The sequence below is a fragment of the Gasterosteus aculeatus genome, chromosome 3 (assembly GCF_964276395.1).
Source record: "Gasterosteus aculeatus chromosome 3, fGasAcu3.hap1.1, whole genome shotgun sequence".
NCBI lineage: Eukaryota > Metazoa > Chordata > Actinopteri > Perciformes > Gasterosteidae > Gasterosteus > Gasterosteus aculeatus.
The window spans coordinates 6,039,161-6,053,871 of NC_135690.1; the positions used below are offsets into that span (position 1 = coordinate 6,039,161).

A 14,711-nucleotide genomic window follows, 5' to 3' on the forward strand; every position below is an offset into this window, starting at 1 on the left:
AAGGCAAAAAGGTCTCTGACATAACACAATAATTAATGTGAAAAATAATGACAAGTGATCCTTCTCTAAGCCACGTCTTCCTGCGTCTAGCTGTGAGAGTTAGCGAGGAGCACGCACCGCCACCGACCGCTGTCCCTGAATAAATATGATCCAATTTTAGTGAAAAACACAATTGGCCTCATTCACCAAATGTTCTTAAAAAGAAATTTGTGCTTAATCCCCACTTTACTTAGTTTTCACGAAGATTCTGGCATTTACCAATGTTTTCTTATTTGGGATTTGTTCTTAGGTAAGAACAGAATTTATGCACACACAAGAGCACTCTTACACACAGTTGAGAGCTGACATGTGTGCGCTAAATAAGTAGATATACCGTTTACGTTTCAAAAAAATATTTTTATTATTTTACACATAATTACACGTCTGTTTGTTTTAATAAATACACACTACACTTAAACCTCTGCTCATTTGTAAAGCACTTTGAATTGCCATGGTGTGCTAGGCCTATATAAATTAACTAGCCTTGCTTTGCCTTTAGTTCACATCGATTATGTTAACGAGGAATCTTGCCATCCAATAACAAGTGAATTTATCTCCATCGGTTGTGCGCCTTCCGGATACAGCATTCACTGCATGGGTAATTGCATTCCATGCATCGGTTTTATTTACCGCTTTGTAGCCACTGCTGGCGCTACTAAACATGATGTTGCATTTTGCGCTTACTTCTTGCAGCAATATCCCCACTTCAGAACTACTGAAGTTTTTCTTTTGGAGTCGAGGCCTCCACCGTCTTTCCCACGTCTTTTTGACATCTCGCTGAGTGTGCACACGGCCCTGCCATCTGCTAAAAATGCTAAATAGGAGCAACGGGGCACAAGCTTTCAATTTACGACATATTGGGAGTCATCTTTCTAAGACTGCACCTGCGCACAATTCTGCTGTTTACGAACACGTCATGAATCACACGTAGACTTTTCTCAGGAACTTTCAACAAATGTAAGAAATAACTTAGGAAGATATTGGTGAAAGAGTAAGCTACAAATCACCGTCTCACAGTAAGAGAACCACCACACTATTCCTGCAAAGCTTTAGGTCTTTTACTCACTGTAATCACTGAAAAGCAGCATGCGTATGCACGTGGTGTCGAGCGTAGCAAAGAAGTGCAAATGCTAGTTAATCTCATCTCTGTAACGTTAGCTCCACTGGTTTTTAGGTAGAAACCTGATATAATATGTTTAGGGTTACATGCGGATTCTTTGAGCCACCCTAAAAATATATTTTTCATTTTCTAGTATTCCTAAGAAGCAAATTACTGATCCCTCAATATGCTTCAAATATGGATCTTGTTTAGAGATACCAATACTAATGTGTGATTGACGTATGATTGTATGACTTGAGACTTCTCTCATTTTGCTTGTATGTGGTGGACGGCCAACCAAGGTGGTGCTTGGCTTCCATTTTGCAAACCTTACAGCAATGCTCCAAAATAGTTGGCAAAAATGACTCAGAAATGGCTTAGTTCTCTCATTTTGTTCACTTTTTGGCAAAACAAAATCTTACATTTGCTTAATGACATATTTTTTGATTTATCTGTTAATCTCTTATGTGTTATTATGTATGTCTTATATGTTTGTTTTAATGTTTGTTTGAGAGTTTACAGAGATATCAGTTGGCTCATGTGTTAAACACTGTTATATACGACAGAAAGCTGGATTTAGTTTATGTGCAATCATTGTACATATTCAATATCATCAGCGTCTGCTGTATTAATGAATCCTTTTCTGTCGGCCTGTCGTTGGTGACCACATCTGCCCCCCCACAGGGTCGTACCCCTTTTCACGAAGGGGTTTCTTCACCTTTCATTGCTCTGTCTATAAAGTGAACTATGTGAAATCTGTGTAGATACAGACTTTAAGTCCATGGGGTCGTCGTGGTGCAGGGGTTTGAGAAGGTGTGTTGGGAAGCACAAGGTTGGTGGTTTGATTCCAGGCTGCCCCATGTTCCATGTTGAAGTGTCCCTGAGCAAGACACCTAACCCCTAATTGCTCCCAAGGCAAAAATGTGAAAAAGCCATGGGTTTAAAGTCTAATGTAAGTTTTTTTGGATAAAAGCGTCTGCTAAATGACCTGTAATGTAAGTGCGTTTCCATGAAAATGATAGGAATGAAGCTACCCCCACCCCACCAGAATATAGAAAATCTTGTAGGTGGGTGAGCAGCTCCTTCGGGCAGATAGCAGCTCTATTGACTGACACCCATGCAGTTGTTTCTGTAAACCCTCCTACACTAAATGATCTGTTTTTATTTATCACCTGGAATGAATAAAGGATTCCTGCAGGCAGGAAATCATCAATATTAGGCTTTAGAGTGTGTGTTACACAATCCAAAAAATAAGAAATCTGTACCTATATATCACCATACTTTTTTAACCCTTTATAACTGCAACTTTAAGAAAAATTAGTAATTGTAATGCAGTGAATGTTAATGATGGTGGCAGACATTCAGGAGCATTTCAGCCTCCTTGTGCGATATATATTTGAGCGGATGCCTCGGCTTAAATATATATCAGACTTGTCGCAGCCATTGCTCTGTGGATGGCCGTGTCTGTTGTGTTCATAGCTTGAACATTGGCATGGGGAGCATTTGGCCATATTGATGTTTGTATTTAGCTCACATCCTTGGTACACCCTCACAGCTGCTAGCGATACTGTAGACATGTTAACATCTAATCATTGGCAAATGTTAAATTCTAGTGATCCCATACTAGTGGTGTGGATCCTGGTTTCCCCACTGAGGGAACAGAGAGCCTTCCACAGCCAATGACAGAAATCAACACGAGAATCACTTTCATAGTCCTATGAACGCTCTTCTATGTCTTACACTTCAATACCACATGTCATAATGCTACATATCGTTCACCCACTCATAAACTGATGGCAGGGGCTTAACGTCCTGCCCAAGGACAGATCGACCGCCCCGGATCAAAGGACGGGCAACTCTAACACTGAATAGTCCACCATGTCAGGTTTTAAGTAGCGCGTATGTGTCTTCCATGAGTTGCTGGCAGTTCTGGACGTATTCAAGTATGTGTGACGACACAGAGAGGTCACTGTTCTAACAAACAAGGAGCATTTTGGAAATTCTGCAAAGAACAGCCATGGAGGTTTTCATGATACTGCTGCTCACCCCATTGACCTACTGGCTCCTTTACGTCGTCCACTGATTGGTTGCCTTGTTGGGTGGACAAAGATACACAATGATGGACAGATGGTTCACACAATCCTTTTCCAAGTCTTTTTCCACTCACCCAGCCAATCATTATTTTACGGCACTATGTATTACAAAACATTGTCTTGAGCCCATTAGAAATGTCTTATACATGTCTTTTGAACTCAAATCCTGTCCCTTGATGAATATTTCTTGGAACGTGTGCCCAGTTAGGAGCGTGTTTGCTCATTAACAAGTATGAAACTAAATTATAGACATCAATACGATTATTAATGCCAATAAGATCATTTAAAAACGATAATGAGACACCACCTTGGGATTAGGGAGCAATAACCAAACTTCAGTCCCATAATTGGTCTTTACTCAACATGCCAGTAGTCAAGTACTAAACCACAAGTGTAGGGACATCTATTTGTGTTTGTAAGGACGTGTGCTGTAAGCGCCAGAAGTTTATGTATTACTTAATTGGAATTTGGGGAATATTAATCATTTAATTTCTGAATTATGCTCATTGTGCAGCAACTAAAGATATGGGATATGTGAAATATATGGAAAAGCATTTATGTTACATTGAAGCGCCTTTTTCTCACAATTGAATGACGTCATCGTCGCAGCAGGTCCAAAACAGAGGAGCTGCATTAGGCTGCTACATGTTGGTAAAACAATACGCAAAAAGGGAAAGAGGCAAAGACTTAAAGCATGTAAATCTTATACGATATGGCGATATGAGACAATAACCGTCACTCTACAATGCAGAAAACACGACTCGTGTTCACCGGCTGTGGATCTGGTCTTTGAACCAGTAAAGTACCAGTTGTGGATCCCACCTGCACTCACCAAACTAGCAAAACCAAACCCTCACAGTGGTACACAGCACATAACCAAGGTCCCCATCCTTAAATATACACAATAAATCATTAAACAATACAGTAAGCTTATATATATATAATATTCTATTTGCGGCTTTGTGTCTCTGTGTCTGTATTCAGCTAACCTTATGAGTATATTTGTATTAAAAGCAAAGAGTGTTATTTAGGGACACTGTGGGTGAGTGGAGAGTCGGTGGTTCAATCCCCGGCTCTGCTGACCCGCATGTCCTTGGGCAGGACACTTAACGTCTTCGGTGTGTGAATGGTGTGAGTGTCTGGTACTGATGGGCAGGTGGCTCTATATGTGGTATCCTGTCATCAGGGCACGGATTGGTGAAGAACTGTTGTGGTCAGAAGACACAAGGACAGAACCATTTAATCCTCTAGACCATCTGTCCCTCACAGAGTACCTTTACAACCACCTGTTCCTTAATGTTTGACCTCTGACTTCATAACGCTAGCTCAATAACATTTATACCATCTATTATTTCTTATCATTTGAATTGTGTATTTTGCTGCAGATAATCGGGATGGATGATCACAGCGTAAAAAAGTAACTGATGAAAACCATCTTTATCTGATGGCACGGATCATTAAAAGAAAATCTGGAAACTCTCATTCAGATATATTCACTGTTTCTCTCCTCAGTCAGACGAGCACGTCTGACTGACGAGGCTTTTCATCCAGAACTGGTCTAGAAACGTACTCTTTCATTCACAGAGACAGGGAAAACATTGCATGGCAGTTGGGGCTAAATTAATAGAATAAATAAAATACATTTTCAGAACTATTCTCTCACTTGTATTGTTGCTCCTTAAATCCAGATCCCCATCCTGGCGTCCTCTGTTGTCAGTCTCTATTTCCTGGAGCTGACGGACATATTCCAGCCGGTGCATTCTGGGTACAGTTGCAATGACCGCAGCCTGTCTCTGCCCTACATCCTTCCCAGACAGGAGGTCTGCACTCTGCCTCTGCTCTTCAGCTTGGCCTTCGCCGCTCCCACCGCTACGGTAAGTAATCAGCCCAAACTGGACGTCTCGTCTTAGCTACAGCTAGCAAACAGGTGCTGTGAGTATACATTTTACATTACATTACATGTCATTTAGCTGACGCTTTTATCCAAAGCGACTTACAATAAGTGCATTCAACCATAAGGTACAAACTCAGAAGAACAAGAAACAAGAAAGTGCAATTTCCTCAAATAAGCCAATTTACAATTTGCTATAGATAAGTGGCGTTATAAGTACAATTTAAGTGGCGACAAGTACAAAAACCTACAACATTTAAGGAGACCTTTCTACAAGCATCACAGTATATTACATCTGGAAGCACATGCAATTATTGTATCAGGCAGGTAGTGTTTTTACTGGCGCAGTAAAATACTGGATCAGACTCAGGAGGCAATTTCCAATAGCTGAAACCGATGCAGATGCGTCTCAAACTTGCATTCTCCCTACTGGCCACCAGGAGGCGACTCTCCTGGTGGCAAAAGAAACTGTGATTGTAGACTGTGAAAACTTGAGAATGTGAGAACATTGTAAACATGAGTTCATGGTCGCAATCTCTAGTTTCACGTCTTCATAAATACGGCATGAAGTTCATTTGTTAAATTATAGTCCATTAAGAGTCAAACAGACCATAAAGCAGGGGATGCTTTAGGGCGGGGCTACATGCAGATTGACAGGACAGGTCACTACCAGAGCCTTATAATAAGAGTGTCTAGCATGGCGTCACCCCTCCGCAGTCCACATAGATCACTTCACTTCACTTGCTGCAATAAACCACAATGGCCAAGGCCAAAATGCAAGCAATGTGCGTTATGCGGGTCATCAGTTTTGGTGAGTAATTCGAGTAATTAAAGAACAGCAACATGAATATCTGTTCTAAAGCTTATAATAAATTTTAAAAAACGAATGACAACATTTTGTTTGATGTATTTAAAGAAATATATAATAATGTATAGCTATGCATTTGAATTTGAATAGCTAACGCATTTTTGTAAATAAAGTAAAATTAGAACATTTAGATTTTTTTTTGGTTTCCATTAAGACGGCCGAAATGATTGATAAGAACATTTCAGTTAGAGAGACTATGCAATGGAGACACTGTTGATAAATGACGTGCAATTAGATAATATTTCCGGCAAAGTTCATCAGTGATCCTTTTAATATCAATTCACTGCAGTGCATAGCAGCACTGTTGTTGCTCGTTACCTTTTCAGCATAAGAGAAGCAACAGTTTGCTTGTAACTTCTGCTGCTTTTCACGTTGTGATCCTTTCAGTGCTGCTGCTTGCTGTGGAAAATGACTACTCTGTATCATGTCTTACATGAAATTTGTGATTCGGTTGTGACTCAAGCTGAAAATAGCAGGAGATGAAAAAATCCTCAGTTCCTCACATTGATACAAAAAACAAACATGGTTTTCCAAAGTCAGATGTAAAATCAGGTTAACACAATATTTATATCAGAGAGCCAGCACATTTTTGACAGAGTAGGTTGACAAAAAAGAATAAACAGACCAGTAGCTTTTTTTTGAAAAATTGATTACAAATTACACATATTTTCATTTTAACTTCTTCTTTCTTCTTTGATGTTTAAATAAACAAAAAAAGCCGTAAGCTATCCGTTATGATAGTGAGAAATCAGCGATAATAAATGGTCTAGTAATATTCTATTTGGTGATATAGCATGTGCACTGCCAACAATCTCTTCTTGTGTCTTTGTGTAGATTCTCATAGGAGAGGCCATTCTGTACTGCTATCTATCCAGGAGGTCATCAGCCACACAGACGGAGGCCAATATCAACGCTGCAGGCTGTAATTTCAACTCCTACATCCGCAGGGCTGTGCGCTTCATAGGTGGGAGGACACATGCTTTACTGATTACACGCATGCTCGCAGCAACTGAACTAAAGGAACAGAAAGAAAAATAACAGACAACAGCTTAAACAGTGACATTAAAATGTTCTCTCTCTTCTTAGGTGTCCATATTTTTGGCTTGTGCGTGACAGCACTGATAACCAATATTCTCCAGCTGTCCACTGGTCAGCACACACCCTATTGGTTGGATGTGTGCAAACCCAACTTGACCCACATTAACATGTCCACCTGTGATGAAGCTTTCATTCTGGAGGATATCTGCTCTGGACAAGATGTCGGGCTCATCAATGCTGGGAGGTAAGTCTGTTTCACCAAGCAACTTCCTGTGGGAGAGAGTGATCTAGTGAGTGGTCAGAGGATGAGTGTGGGTGAGATTTTAATGTTTAGTTTTAGCACACTGAGACATGAACAGGCATCTTCTTCTAGGAGACTGGTTTTCTCCGTTGTTATGGTTACAGATCTGCTCTCGGGATGCGTATTCAGAAAAGGGCTAAATAGTAGGCACTGTCCATCAACACATGTGCTAGAACATGAACAGGGTACAAAATGGCTGTTTATGTGTGACATTATAAATGATGTTAGCCCACATTTACACATCGTAAATACCCAAAGTGGGTGTTTCACTTAGTGGCAGGTCTACCAAAAGGTGAGGCTTGTCGATAAAATGTATTGTATTGTACAACAAAACAGAATTATGCATTTAGTGTCCCCCCTCTGACTTGGCCTGCACGCCTCCCGTGTATGTGTGTGTGTGTGTGTGTGTGTGTGTGTGTGTGTGTGTGTGTGTGTTAAGGCCTACTAGAATCCGCCTCTTCGGTTGCTTGGAATTTCGGTCCCCGTTCGACTCTTAATTTTTGTGCTATCTGCATTTGAGTCCTCCGGTCCTTAAACGATCCTGTGATAATTGGTTCTATAGCTGAGTTTGTGCATCTAGTAGCACTGGGCAGTTTTATTGTCCCTAATTGTTTGCACTACCAGGTACTAAATTACGTTTTATTGTGACGTGTTCAGATTAATCTCATGCATAAGCTGGCAGAGGCACACAGACCTTTCTAAAATCTCATTAATGAAACGTTTTACCAAAATGCGGGCAGAATGTTCTGTGCCTCCCTGAGCACCAGAATGGAGAGCTGTTCACCTCAGATTCCTGGGTCACACGGGGAAAGGATCTGAATTATGGCAGGATGCACACTGACCTTTTTTTTTCTTTCTTTCTTTTATTAAATCTAATAACACCATGGCGGGTGCATGATTAAAAACATTCTCTTTTCTCTAAACTGTATTATTACTGTGGAATGTGTTTGAATGTGTAAACATTTAAACGCGTTCAATAGGCTGTCTCAGTAATATTTTAGTTGTGATAATATTGTGCATACGTACATACTGCATTTACTACACTCACTCACTTTACTACACAAACACAAAATGAACCGCTATGTGTCACCAATTCATGCATGTAAAATATTAGTGCAAAATCAATACTGTATCACTAAACATTATATTGCAATACTCAAGTGTATCGATAGGTTCTTGAATCACTGCAGGTTACTGTTGCTGTAGCCTCATACAGTAAGTAAGTAATCGCCATATTTGGGAAGCTATGTAGGCTTTTAAACACATGGACAGCTACCACCACACACACACACACACACACACACACACACACACACACACAGAGACTGTTGCAGATGAAGATTCAGCGTTGTCCTCAGCTTTTGTAGACGAAAAACACTTTCTTCTGTTCTTTATAGGAAGTCTTTTCCTTCCCAGCATGCAACTCTAGCTGCCTTTGCTGCTGTCTACATCTCAGTAAGTGGTTCAAATATACTCTATTATAAATGCAGAAACTTGTACCTGACGATGTGACACCAAATCTAGCCCCAGAAATAGAAAAATATATATTTTTTGGGGTAGTTTACAAATGGTTAAATATATTTAGATTCAATTTAATCAAATGCTTGAATTGGACAGTCTCATAGAACACTTCTTTGGGACAATCTGTGTTTCCATCAACATTTTGGAGATGATGAATGGCTCGTGGGAAATATCTGTGTTTCAGATGTACTTCAACACAGTGCTGACGGACTCTGCCAAGCTACTGAAGCCTCTCCTGGTGTTCTCTTTCGTCATGTTGGCCATCTTGGCCGGGCTGACTCGGATCATCCAGTTCAGAAACCATCCTGTTGACGTCTACTGTGGATGGTTACTGGGATCTGCCATTGCTGTTTATCTGGTAACACCTTTAACCAGTCACACCATTATGATGTATGGACAGAAGCTTAGAGGCTGTGTTGTTTTTGTGGGCTTCTAGCGGTGAGGGTGCAACATTTTGAAACTTTCTCTAATGTGTAATTGAACTGCCATGAAATTACTGTAGATACATTGCCCAGTGGTAAGGATGTGGATATACAACTTTTACAAATGTAACGGAAAACATATTCTCATTTTTTGGCGATTATACCTGTATAAGTATAGTTAATAATTCATAAATATTAGCTACTTTTTCAACCGTATACTGTCATATCGATCTACCCCTCCTCTCCGAGGACGAGGTGGCATAAGTCAGCCGAACGAGTAGTAGCGGCAACCAAACGGAACAGCGCAAACGAGTCAATATGAAGAAAACAACGAGCCTCTCATCGGTCGGAAGGAGGGAACCGTCACAAGCATCCAGCACATTCTTGCTCATTACCTCACTGGAGTCGGCCTGGGTCGCTTTGGAATGAAATTAAATGTGCCCGTTACTAAGCAAGGATCGCCAATTAGCATTAGCATTAGCTTCGGTCATCTCTTGCGGTCAACCGCACTTGCGTGACGTGACGTTGTTTTTCTATGGCACGCGATCAACCTATTGTTCACCCTGCTGTAGAACCTCCGTTTTTATAACTATTAGGTTACTTAATACTGTATTACCATTACGTCTTGAAAATATGCCGATTGTGATATCCCCACACAAAAAGCACATCGCAAAGCAGATCAAGTACTGATGTTATTGTTTTTTGCAATCTGCACCCACCATGACCATAACCATTACTATGCATACGATTTGATGTACATTATAATATATTTCTTTGAATACAATGTGAGTTACAGTAGTTAGTTAGTCGGTCAGAAGCATTTCGATCAACTGACCCTGTGGTCAATAGAAAGGTTTATATTTTATGTATGTGACCATTCTTTTTCAGTGTTAATATGTTAATTACTGTATGCGAGAGGGCGGAATGAAGATGTTTGACGTTGACACATTGTCCAACTCTCTCTATGAGTGTGGTCTGAACGGTCACAATGGCTAAGTGAAAGTTTTCTGAGGACTGGATTTACAAGCGAGGGGGGAAAAAACTGGATGCAAACTTCTCCAACATGAGGGAGCATCCTTCGCATCCAGGGTCACAAAGTCAAATATAGTCTGACAGTATACAGAGGTTTGGTTTGAGTCTGGAAAAGTATGGCATATTAAAACAGAAATAAGGTGACGCCTTTCAGCCAAAAGCACGTTCCATCCATGATTTATTATCGGCTCATTTTGTGCTAGTTTGTATTTGAAAGAGGGTTTGTGTTTGAGAGGCATTTTATGGAGATGCCATACACTATTGATTAATTGCGTTATTCTGTAGTTTTATGAGCTAAAAGTTGACATGGCTGTTCATCTCTTGAGTTGAAACTGGTCGGTATTTGCACAGTATATTTGGTACCTCCCACACGGCTTCACCTTCCAGCCCACACACACAAACAACAACAGTGGTACTGAAACAGACACGCCCACACGCTTCTCAGCTGTCGACATAATAATAATGTCCCTCTTTCCCTCTTTTTCTTTTCCAGTAAAACATTAAAAAATACTTCAATTCATGATGCACTTGGGGACAGATACATTGTGATGAATCATGACTTATTATATTATTCGTTTCCAGACCCGGCCAGCGGAAGCTAGTATTGCCCCTATAAAGACACATGCAATTAGTAATGTTAATTCATACATTTCAAAAAATCTACCTGTCAAATCTCATCAATATATATAAAGATTTACAAGTCTAACAAGTTACTTTGATGAGAGAAAGTAGTGACTCGGGCGACGTTCGGGCAATGCTGCGGCGATGATGAAAGCACTTTTATTACGCTATTTGGAGGTGTTGAGGCGGGATATCTTATTGTTAAGGCCAGAGGTGGGTTCATTGATGGTCATTTTGTCGACCCTTTAACCAATACTTAATCTCAGCAAAAAATAAATGTTTACAATGACGATGGACGGCTTATTCACCGGCGTAAGCGTCCTTTTACCAACTGTGGTTACGACAATTTTAACTGTTTATTTTAACACTGTTAACACTGTTAAATCACCTGAAAACGTTATACGATCATTTTACCGGATAGTTAAAGCTAAAGCTAAAGACTGGCCGGGTTTGGAAACCACGGCCAGTCACGGGTGGAGGGACTGGTTGGGGCGTAGCCTCATTAGCCCGCAGCCATTTTTTAGGCCCCTGCTAAAGAATATATTAGAGTATATTTCTGCAACCACAAGGTCTATTGGAATAATCTCTGTGTAAAAATGGGGAACACGTGAGATTTTTTTAGATGGGTAAATATCAGTACATATATATACAGGTTAAAAGTAAATGAAAATCACACAGCACAAGTAAAAAAGTTTAATGTTTGCCTAAAATAAAAAGCCCTTTCAGGATGATTTTCTGCTTGTAATGATGCTGTTATGGAAGCACATAATGTTAACCTTCCAGCAAAAGTTGATTTTGATGAAGAGAAGGACAAGTTTTTAGCAATTATTCTTAGTACCGGCAATTCAGATGAAATATCCAAAATGTCCAGTTATGCATGTTCAGGAACGTTTTGGCACACAATTTCTGAACATTTCTCAGAAACAACCCCAGACCCTAATTTGGGTGCCGGGGTGGGCAGGCTTTAGAGGATATCGGTGAAATCTCCGGTGGGCCGGCGGAGTTGGGCTGGTTTATTACCGGCCCACCTCTATCACCAACTAGCCCTCCCTATGACATCGCAGGACCTGTCTATTTTATTATTAGTCACTCCAATACATAAAGTTAATAATCACTGACTGACATTTAAACTACTTCTCGCATTCTGTATTCATGGTTTCCATCTTTTTTACTCACCTAAACGTTAGTCTAACTTTGTTTTTTGATGTTCTTAAATATCACTCTAGCCCAGACATGTCATAATTATATTTGTGAGTAAATACCATATATCTATCATAACTGGCCCGCCGGTCAAAAGGACGCACACGGCTAATACTAAAAGTCCCAGAAGGTACTGCAAAAGCTATTAGTGACACAAGCGCTTATGGGCCGCTGCTGTTTCATAGTATCACTCAGTCAGAGCCGAGAGCTAACATCTCTGCGCTAATGTTGCATTGTATCGATACTCAAAGGTATGAGTACGTTAAAAGCAGTACAATTTGGTATATTTTTAGTATTGCTCTGTCATTAAAATAGCGTGGGATCAGAGCGCGCTCACTGCTCCGCTCCCACTGGTCTACCAAGCCAGTCCTCTGCTACTTACCCCATATCTCTTATGATATTACTACAGCTATCGCATTGCTGTATGTACTAAATCATTGTTTTGGAGCATCCAGTTATTTACAGGATTTTATTTAACCCCTCAAGAAACTAAAGTCTAAACTGAACACATCACATCTCTGAAGATTAGGACACTGTTCGTTTCACTGAGGCTTTAGTTGAGGTTTTGGTTCAGGACTGTGGAGCTGACATGACTGCTACATGAAACTGGATTTGACAAAATGTGTGTATGCACATGTATTTGCTCGATTCTTCTCTGCTTTTCACTATATGTGTGTGTCTGCATGCAGGGCGTCTATGCAGTCGGGAATTTCCAGCCCAGTGAGGATCGGTCCAGAAGTCGTGCATCTACCCCCACCCTGAGAGAGCCCCCCCTTACCTCCTTGCCTAACGTCAGTCAATCTGCGATTAGCAACAGCCACCAAGGTAAAACCACGCCTGCAAGATGTCGCTTGGAATTACAGATTCCTTCATTATTGGTTAGATAAGGACCTTTTTTGTTTGTTTGTTGAGGATAAAGTTTACCCTAACCCTAACTCAGGAAACAATTCAGGATCTTGATTGGCGAATATCTGTTGCCAAATCGGGTTACCTGGCAAAGCCTGGATGTGCTAACAAGCTAAACTGTTAAGCTCAAAAACGAGTCGATCCTACCCTTCCTACAAAGCAAATCAAATTGTGTTTTTAACTACAGAGGTTACCCCTAACGCAAATACATAATGACTTCTGGGTGAAGCAGAATATTCTTGAAATGGTCTACAAGAATCTGGAAAGAGTTTTTGTACAAAATCTCCCTCTTTTCAAGGGAAACTTGAACTTGAACTCTCCCGTTTATCCCGTAACAGGTCACCAAACCCTCGCTCCCAGCCAACCAGAGCCCATCATCACGAGGACCTCCTCCCACACGTTGTCCCCCAACCAACCAGAGACCAGATTGACACGAAGCGCCTCCTACCGAGAGCCATCCCTGTCCAATCTGAAGCGAGCCAGCGCTGAGGTGGAGGTGATAACCCCATCCAGTCCCCTGGGCAACCATGACAACATGATGACCTTCAGCAGCAGCACACTGCCAAGGTAAAGTTTTGACAACTTCAGAATCAGAACAAATGTAAATGTCTTGTACTTGGGTTGGGTTCGGTGGGAAAAAAGTTAAGTGATTAGGATGACTCCATTCAGCACAAATATATGAAGAAGAAATGATAATGTCAAAACTGTTCAACCCAAAAATAGTTTCCGTCCACTTATTTTTATTTGCGGTATTAGTGATTCATTTAAAGTCTGGACAGAGGGGTTTGTCTGCTCTGAATGTGGCTGTGAAGGACTGCTGTGTGAGGAGTAGGCCACCTGTGCGTGTTTTTGCAGGGAGGGAATGAGGCAAGTACAAAGCTGGGATTTACTGTGAAGGGACCTTTTAGTCTGTAAAGTCCATGTTTGTACCAGATTTCTGTCAAAAAGAGAAAAAAATTCAGCGATGCAGGTTATTAATAGCTTTGCTTCTCTCAACTCTGGAAGAGATTTAAAATGCAAATGCCCACCTAAGAGTTTTGCTGTCTTTCTCCATTTTTCTGTCCCCCAGTGGACTGGTTGGTCTGTGTATGTATAGGAATTAAAATATGAATATATATATTTTTAAACATGTTAAAGTTTAAGCGTTACAGCCGGGGTTGAAGGCATTATCCCACTTTACATCCGTCCATAATGCTGTCAATCCTTACCATTCTGGTGGACATGACATCTCAGCAGATCCTTGAGGCCATTGCTTGGCACGCATGTTGACTTTGACTCAAGAATGAACTGATCAGTATGTGGTGGTCAAATGTCATAGGTCAAGGACACTCTGCCCTCACATCAGATGTATGGTGGACATACGAAAAAATTGTCATGGGGTCATGGTGTGGGAGGGGGGGGGGGGGGGGGTGCATACACGGCATTGGACAAAAGAGAATAAATCCATGAATTCATCCGGCACATACATTTATTCAAGAAAACTGATAAAATAGGATAAAATGATCAAGTGATGGCTTTTTTGGACTGATGGCCAGTCGGCGAAAGGTGGTAGTTCTAGTGGAGATGTTTGTTTAAGGATTAAAGTAACAGAATGTTTACTACAATTTATTTGAGAGCACAAATTAACAATTGGTACATTATTTCTGCAATGTTCTTCTCTCTGGTTGTTCAAAAGGTTTC

At 40.7% G+C, this 14,711-nt stretch overlaps 1 protein-coding gene across 1 annotated transcript in view; it reads left to right on the forward strand.

The window, feature by feature from the left end:
* LOC120815746 (phospholipid phosphatase-related protein type 4) overlaps nt 1–14,711 on the forward strand; it is a 34,083-nt gene that overhangs the window by 5,208 nt on the left and 14,164 nt on the right. The window contains exons 2-8 of the mRNA XM_040170678.2: nt 4,920–5,105; nt 6,825–6,954; nt 7,077–7,272; nt 8,727–8,784; nt 9,035–9,208; nt 12,815–12,950; nt 13,370–13,598. Coding sequence (XP_040026612.2) covers nt 4,920–5,105; nt 6,825–6,954; nt 7,077–7,272; nt 8,727–8,784; nt 9,035–9,208; nt 12,815–12,950; nt 13,370–13,598 — 1,109 coding nt within the window. The remainder of the gene's footprint in view (nt 1–4,919; nt 5,106–6,824; nt 6,955–7,076; nt 7,273–8,726; nt 8,785–9,034; nt 9,209–12,814; nt 12,951–13,369; nt 13,599–14,711) is intronic.